Source organism: Temnothorax americanus, unplaced genomic scaffold, assembly GCF_048541705.1.
Source record: "Temnothorax americanus isolate GAGA-0224 unplaced genomic scaffold, ASM4854170v1 Scaffold43, whole genome shotgun sequence".
Classification (NCBI taxonomy): Eukaryota; Metazoa; Arthropoda; class Insecta; order Hymenoptera; family Formicidae; genus Temnothorax; species Temnothorax americanus.
Genome location: NW_027509581.1, coordinates 76,702 through 85,272, shown reverse-complemented (window position 1 = coordinate 85,272; position 8,571 = coordinate 76,702). Strand labels below are relative to the sequence as shown.

The window sequence follows — 8,571 nt, the reverse complement described above, 5'->3', positions numbered from 1 at the left end:
GTAAACATGGCTCCTAAATCATAATACCTGTTGAGATATGGACTAATCTTTATTGTAGGAGGTGTTCTATGTGGTTCCCATTCATCGTCACATATTTTAAATAGAAAAATACACATTCCTGCAGTGTTTGTATGTCGTCGATGAATATACCAAGGTCTTTAAATGATAAACATTACCCTCTTCTTATATTAGTTGTTATTTCTGCAGTGCAGTAAGGTTTGACTGTTATTATCAGATATCGACGACGTACAAACATTGTAGGAATTAGTATTTTTTTATTTAAAATCTGTTAATATAAATATAAATGGGAACTACATAGAACACCTCCTACAGTATATAATAAAGATTGGTCCATATTTCAACAGGTATTTGATTTAGGATCCATGTTTACTGGACATTTTCTTTTTATTTTGATGAGTACTACCATCTCTCAAAATATGGGACACTTTTTTTTAAACACACTGTATACTGCTAGCCAATATTACTGCAATAAAGTTGTGCTACTAGGGGAAGATTATAATTATCGATACTTATACATATCTATAACAGATGAACTGTGCATCTTCTACAAGTTTCTACTAATAATTATTCTACTTCTAGAATAATTATCAGAACAACTATTATAGATTTTTAAATAGTTGAAATTTATATGTACATTATGTATATAGTGTTTTATCTAATTTAATCACCTAAAATATTTTTATTGTTTTTGACGATGTAAAAAAAAGGTAAAACTGTACATTAAGGGTAACTCTCGCCAATTTTAATGACGACATATATTGTCAAGAACATGGTTCTAACCAATATTCAAGAAATTTAGCCATTACTCGTCTATTAGAAAGTTATTAACAATCAAATGTAATCACATATTGTGAAGCCTTGGACGTGAGAGTGTACATTTTTGCAATTCCTCATTTCTAATAAAAAAAAAATCCGTAATATTCTGAATATCATGAGAGAAAAAAGATTCTAAATATATTCTTATATGCGTGAAAGCCTCAATTTGGAAAATTTCCCCGAAAACAAATGAAGATAGGAAACCCTGGTCCTCGTCTGGCAATGCATTTTTTATGGCTTTTTTTCAAAGAATATATTCCGAATATATTCTCTTTATACATAAGATCGATAATGATAGCGCAAATTGCATCAAATGATACCGGCCGCTAGATATATTATAGTTAGTAAGTAGTAAAATACATAAATATTGCTAACGATTGACTATAGAGTCGGTTCCAGTGATTGCGAGCAGCCCTCCAGCACATTTCCCGGGAACTCGGCCGGCAGTTCGTCAAACAGCAGCCTCTCGACGAGAAGCCTGGATAGTCCTAGTACTAGTTTGGAGCAGGTACATCCGACCTCATCGGCGGCAAACGCGTCAACTTCGTGGGACAGCGATGTCGATGTTGAGGCTGATCCGCCGGATTGGAGTCAGGCTGTCTCCGAGGACGTTCTCTCACAGCTCAGCAATTCCGAGAAAAAAAGACAGGATGTTATTAACGGTGAGTAGTCAGTTTGTTATAATAGAGATCGTAAGAGATCACATTGGATATCTTAATTGATTTAAAAAATCGATAAACTGCTTACCAAATTTATACTTCTACAATAGAAGATTGAGGAGTAAGTTAAGAATAGTTTGTTTGATTCAAATGAGTTAAGAACAGGATAATTCCTCTTGCATGCATTTTTTCAAATTTTATTTGAATACTATTATTATTTGAATTGTAGCGACGGATTATTCCTTTTGCTTCTTTTACATGCTACAGTTGTATATATGCACATTTAACATTTATTTATATGAATATTAAATTCTCTTTTTTTAGAATTGTTTCACACCGAACGTTCTCACGTTCGCGCGTTGAAAGTGCTTTCACACGTTTTCCACAAACCCTTGTTGGAGTCCCAAGTGCTGCCGTTGGATCAGATTCAGTTGCTTTTCTCTAATCTGGATGAGATGCTGATGATACATTCACGCTTTAACCAAGCGATGAAACGAAAGAAGAAGGAGAATTCTTGCGTGAGCGATGTAGGCGAGCTTCTGCTGGAGATGTTTGACGGCGAAGCTGGCGAGGTGTTTGAAAAGGCTGCATCAATTTATTGTGCTAAGCAGCAAGTTGCCTTGGACGCTCTGCGCGATCGTCGACGTAAGGATTCTAAGCTGAACGCTTTCCTGAACGAGGTGGAGGCAAATCCGTTGTGTCGCCGACTCCAGTTGAAAGATCACATACTTACCGGCATGTTGCGACTCACAAAGTACCCGTTGCTCTTTGAAAACCTCGCTAAGTATACGCTGGACAGTAACGAGAGAGAGAAAGCAGCCATATTACGCAGCCTCGAGCGCAGCAAAGAGATCCTGAGTCGCGTGAATCAGGCGGTGAAAGAGGCCGAGGATCATCAACGACTCACAGAGATTCAACGAACAATTGATCGGTCGGCCTTTGATAAATTTGATCATCCAACTGTGCAAGAGTTCAAGAATCTTGATATCACAAAGCGCAAGTTGATCTATGAAGGGCCACTACAATGGCGGCGTACCGAGCCAAATCGATCGATGCCAAATCGCTCGGTGCCGAAGCTAGTCGATCTGCATGTAGTACTGCTTGACGATACGATCTTCTTTCTACATCGGCAAGACGATAAGTATTTGCTTAAGTTTATCAATACGACCAACCAGGCGGGCAATTCCGTGCTGAGTCCAATTGTTAAACTATCCACTGTATTGGTGCGTCACAACGCTGCCGAGAAAGATTCCCTCTATCTCGTCAACACTTCGCAGAACGGCGCACAGATGTACAATTTAGTGGCACCGTCCTCGACAGAGCGTAAGCTCTGGTGCAAACATATCTCCGAGGCCGTTGAGGCTTACAAAGCACGCGATCGTCAGGGCAGAAGACCAACGCCGTCCACCACGCTGTCAGAGGAACCGATGCACACGACGGAAGATGTGTCGCCTTCCGCAATGGAGGCGGACGACCTAACCGTCGAGAAAGATCAGCCACAGGATCGAGAATCGAGGGATCTTGGACAAAATGCTGCTGGTATGCAAGAGCATGATGAGGAGATGCCGGAGACCGCTACTGTTACGGGAACTCCTACAGCTGAACACATGCAACAGCGGGTACAATCGACTGAGTCGCCAACGACAGGTATCGCGTTATACATTTATAAAGTAGATGGTATAGGGTAACTCGGGGGAAAATATGCCACACTTAAGAAAAATATGATTTTTTCCCTATTTCTCTTTCTTTTTTTTTCAGGTATCTTTGCATACTGGTCTTTTTTTTCCTTCTTTTATCTGTTATTTATGTATGGTTTTAATGAAATATTTTGATTGTTTACTATTAAAAAGAAAGAAATACAAAAGTGTTACAAAGTGGCATATTACCCACAGCACTTATGTGGTAATATGCCACATATACAAACATGTATAGTAATTTAACTTTAGAAGGGTATTCTTGTCAAAAAACATGTAAAAGAATATTTTTATTATTTTCTTTGCATTTCAATAGTACTCTGTGTGCTACAAGTAGTCTAAATTATTCGGAATGCAATTTTGGAAAATATTAAGTACGTAGCCTATAATTTTTTTAGCGCATGAAATAAACGTGTTTATTCAACATTTTTTCAATATTTATATGGCAAAATATTTATTTATACTGTTTACAGCTTTCTAACCTACTACTAGTAGGTTAGGAAGTTGTAAACAGTACTGGCATTTTACCTCTATCTAAGTAGTGGCATATTCCCCCAAGATGCAGTTTTATATTATAATATGCAGAGCCTGTATTAATATATATATATATATATGCTATAGTCAAAGCCCGAAACGCGGGCATTCCTAGGATTGACTAATCCTGGGGAACGACCAAGCGTCTTGGTCAAAGCCCGAAATAAGTTTTGCGTTTCGGCTTTTGACTAGTCAATCCTAGGAATAACTAATACGGCTGGTCAAAGTTAGAAACTAAGAAAAATCACTTCGGACTTTGACTAGTCAATCCTAGGAATAACTAATACGGCTGGTCAAAGTCGTTATTTTCAACCCCTGCGACTTTCGATTCTTTTTTAGCCGTTTTCTTGTTGTGCCCGTCCAGCACAACTCAGCACAAGTCGCAAATTTTTATTCCCTGTCACGGTTCAAAAGTTATAGCGATTTGAAAATTGGAATTTCTAAAAACTGCTTTCTCTAGATGTTTGTGCTGCGAAAACTAACGATTTGCGGACATTTTGTCATTAGGGAAAGTTATTGTATTCGCCTAGCACAATCCCGCACAATTTTAAAAAATTTTAAATTGTACAATTTTTTTTTCATCCCCATTTCTCCTCCTCCCTTAGCCCATTATTTTCAACCCCTGCAACTTTCTATGCATTTTTGGTCATTTCTTTGTTGTACTCATCTAGCGAAATCCAGCACAGTTTACGGAAGTTTGATAAATGCGTTTTAAAAGTAATTATTTGTTATTTTGTTTAGAAATTTAATATTTTTTATCTGCCCCCAACGAAAAGAGATATCGAGTTTATTCCAACGGTACAACGTGGCACAAATTATTATCTATCAATAAAAAAAAATGGGTTTATTTCGATAAAAGTGCGGGGCTAGTATAATTTTTTTATATTTTTTTTTTCTTAATTGTTATCGAAGTTATTAATCTCGCATTTGCGGCACAAGTCAGCACAAATCCAGCACAATACGGCACAATAAAAAAAAACTGAAAATTTTAAAAGTGCGGGGCTATCAAAAGTGCGGCTCTTTTCCGCGATCCCGATTGGTTTTCTCGCTGCGCTTAAATTACTTCGTGAGCGGCTGTCATGGCATATTTTTACAGTTGTGTGTATCTGTTGTGTAGCTAAATAGCGCGCACGTAGCGCGCGTTTGTGATGTTTAGGGTTATAAAAAATTAGTAATATTGATCTCTAAAAGGACTATCTCTAAAAATTAAAAAGGGATATTTTTAACGTTGTTAATAGTTTTTTTTATACATACAGGTATGGCAGAGCCTCTACGATTGGTTACGTGTACTCAGCTATCATTGATAGATCCATTGGAAGTTCACGTGGAGGTACCACCGGTACATGTTGCCGAACCAATTCTTACGCCAATAGGTACGAGCATGTTTCTTTAATAATTTTAGCTTATTTTATCACAATTTGATTAAGCAATGACTATAAAATGCTATTCACGTTTTATGAAGCTTTCACATATCCTTAGTGGTTTTATCATAAAAATTATTGTGACATGTATTTTTAAAATGTAGACATTTAAATAACAAATCATATCCTTTGCACATTTATTATATTCTTAAATGGAAGGACAAGTCTGATAGAGTCGATAGAGAATGCAATTTTAAATAAAAAAATTATAATAAACGTAATTATAATTACTTCTTTATAAAGTTATTATAAAAGCTTACGTATTCATTGTTTTTCTTGAATGTTATATTGATAAATATACAAAGAAAGTTGAATATTACATCTATATATATAAAAATGAATGTATGTATGTATGTATGTATGTCCTTTATACACTCTTGAACTATTCGACCGAATTTTTACCAAAAGTATATAAAATAGGGGTAGAATTTTCCGGGGAGTGTTATAGAGTGTATAGTTTTTCGTTACCGATCTTTTTGGGAACCGGTATTCGACATTTTTTCATTTTTTCGGGAAATAATTGACCGAATTTTAAAGAAATATATATGAAACAGGAGTAGAATTTTCCGGGGAGTGTCATAATGTGTATAGTTTTTTGTTACCGATTTTCTGGAAACCGGTTTTTCTAATTTTTTTTTAATTTTCGGAAAATAATTGACCGAATCTCAAAGAATTGTATATGAAACGGGGGTAGAATTTTTCGGGGAATGCTATAAAGTGTATAATTTTTTGTTACTGATTTTTGGAAGCCGGTATCAGAAATTTTTCAAATTTTTCGGGAATTAATTGACCGAATCGCAAAAAGTTATATATGAAGTAGGGGTAGAATTTCCCAGGGAGTGCTATAAACTGTATAGTTTTTCGTTACCGATTTTTTTGGGAATCGGGGGAGAGAGAGAGAGAGAGAGAGAGAGAGAGAGAGAGAGAGAGAGGGAGGGAGGGAGAGAGGGAGAGAGGGAGATTGATTGATTGATAAAAAATTGTTTTTGTGGCTTTTTAAGAAAAGTAACATCAAAAGAAGTTAGATAAGTATTAAAATTAAATATATTAGACAATTAAGACCTATATGTGTGAGGAACATTGCATATGTGTATGCCGGGATTGTAATTAATCATAAAATATAAAAATACAAACTTATCATACTTTCACAATATAATATTTTCTATAAATATGCATTTTAAAACAAATATTACATGATTATCTTATTTTTATTCCCTTTTTTCATGAATCTAATGACATCGGAAATACGTATTTTTTAATTGTAAAAAAATACTATTTTTTAATAATACAAGATCGACGTAATTTTTTCCTTAAAGAACAACTCTTCAGCTTCTATTTAAAAAAAATTTTTTTTAGTCTACGTCAATTTTAAACTGAGTTATGATTTTTTTTATATTTTTACGTTTTTTTGGCGACTTTTTCGATTTTATTTGTTTTAACAATTATTTAAAATTTTTTATTGTTCTAAAGTATTGTTTCGTATTCTATAAAGTTCAAAGATATTCTATTAATTTTTTCAGATTTTTTTAAACATTTTTAAAGTTATTTAATAAGCTCAGAACACGAACGACTCATGGACAGGAGTTACGTTAGTCGAAAACAAAGGCAAGGGCTGAGGGTTAATAAGCCAATCACAGTGTTGTTTTACAAACTTATTTTCAAAATGGATACTCAAGGAGTCTTGTGAGGGTGAAGTCCTATGGAGCCAGCGTACGGCGTACCGGCGTATGGCGTAAAGAAACTTGGCTAATCACAGGCTTTACGCTCGTTTTTGTTACGCTAGCACAGATGTTATGCTGGTTTTTGAAATTATCCGGCGTTTATGCTACAATGATAAGTGGGCGAATACACACGCATATGGAAATATTGGTTCATGTATGAATGTATGTGTTAAAAAGGCGCGCTGAAAATTTTATCAGTTGTCCCATGGGGCGTATTTACGCCGGCGTAATGATTAATAAACTAATCACAAGACTCCTTTGGATTAAGTCGTTTAGGGCTTAAGGAATGGTTTTTCTAAAAAAAATTAAGAAAGTACGGAATAATGAATTAATAGTTGCACGCGTTAAGTTAAAAAAGTTGGTATGAGTGTGTATAAGGTATATTGTAAACCAAGTCCATTTCTTGGCTTTTTGTAGCTGAAATTAAATAAATCTATCTATCACAAGACCCCTCGAGTATCTATTTTGAAAATAAGCCTCGTAAATTAACACCGAGATTGCCTTATTAATCATTACGCCGCTTAAATACGCTCCATGGGACAGCTAATGTTTGTGCTAGCGTAACAAAAACGAGCGTAAAGCCTGTGATTAGCCAAGCTTTTTTACACTATACGCCGGTACGCCGTACGCTGGCTCCATGGGACTTCACCCTAAGGGTGTTGCGCGCGTGTTTGACGCTTGACGCTCGACGCTCGATGCTACCATCTAATGGCATCTTTACTACTTAAGTTTTTCGGTAAATGTCTAGATTAAGGGCGACCTCACCGATTTCAATGATCTTGATTTATGTTGTCAAGGTTATGACCCCGAGTGACCTTCAGAAGGTTTTAGCCGTCGCTCGTTATTCGTTAAAAAGTTATTAACAAAAAAAGTTTGGAAAATATAGCAGCTATTTTGAGTATTGGAAGGCATAAAGGACTGATATATATGTCGAAATAGTTCACGCATACACTTTCCACGCGAAACGAGGTGCCACATGGGTTCGTGGCGCGCTTTACAAGCTCGTTTATACATATATATACATAATGCAACATTATATATTCTCTATTAATTTCCTGAATACACATATTTTATGTCATTTAGTAATACATAAAATGGGTCTCCTCCAATTCTTTTCACATAGATGATTGACTAACTTATCTTGTTTAATACCACCTCTATTTAAACGAGCTTGTAAAGCGCGTCACGAACCCATGTGGCACCTCGTTTTGCGTGGAAAGTGTATGCGTGGACTATTTCGACATATATATCAGTCATTTATGCCTTCAAATACTCAAAATAGCTGCTATATTTTCCCTTTTTTGTTAATAACTTTTTAACGAATAACGAGCGACGGCTAAAACCTTCTGAAGGTCACTCGGGGTCATGACTTTGACAACATATATCAAGGTCATTGAAGTCGGTGAGGTCGCTCTTAACCTAGACATTTACCAATATAATTTATATGACAATAACGAAACAAATTTTTATGTAATAGCGAAAATAAATCATGAATATTTGAAATTTTGCAGAATGTCTGAGGCGTAAGGATGAAATAATCAAACAAGCTCTACTCGAAAAGCAAGTATTGATGGCGGATATATTAAATATCCCTAAAGAAGATTTTGAACATGTGGCAGACATAGCATCTGAACCATCTGCGATGGAAAAGGAACCTGCTGAACTCATACTTGCTGCTATTAGCCAAAGTATTTATTATTAGTAC

The 8,571-nt window shown here is 35.7% G+C and overlaps 1 protein-coding gene across 6 annotated transcripts in view; it reads left to right on the top strand.

The window, feature by feature from the left end:
- Rhogef2 (Rho guanine nucleotide exchange factor 2) overlaps window positions 1-8,571 on the top strand; it is a 90,441-nt gene that overhangs the window by 65,854 nt on the left and 16,016 nt on the right. For 5 of the 6 annotated variants that reach the window (XM_077416463.1, XM_077416462.1, XM_077416460.1 and 2 more), the window contains 4 exons: window positions 1,225-1,499; window positions 1,821-3,143; window positions 4,981-5,097; window positions 8,378-8,554. In XM_077416463.1, the coding sequence (XP_077272589.1) occupies window positions 1,225-1,499; window positions 1,821-3,143; window positions 4,981-5,097; window positions 8,378-8,554 (1,892 nt within the window). The remainder of the gene's footprint in view (window positions 1-1,224; window positions 1,500-1,820; window positions 3,144-4,980; window positions 5,098-8,377; window positions 8,555-8,571) is intronic. The other variant, XM_077416461.1, reaches the window with a different exon arrangement.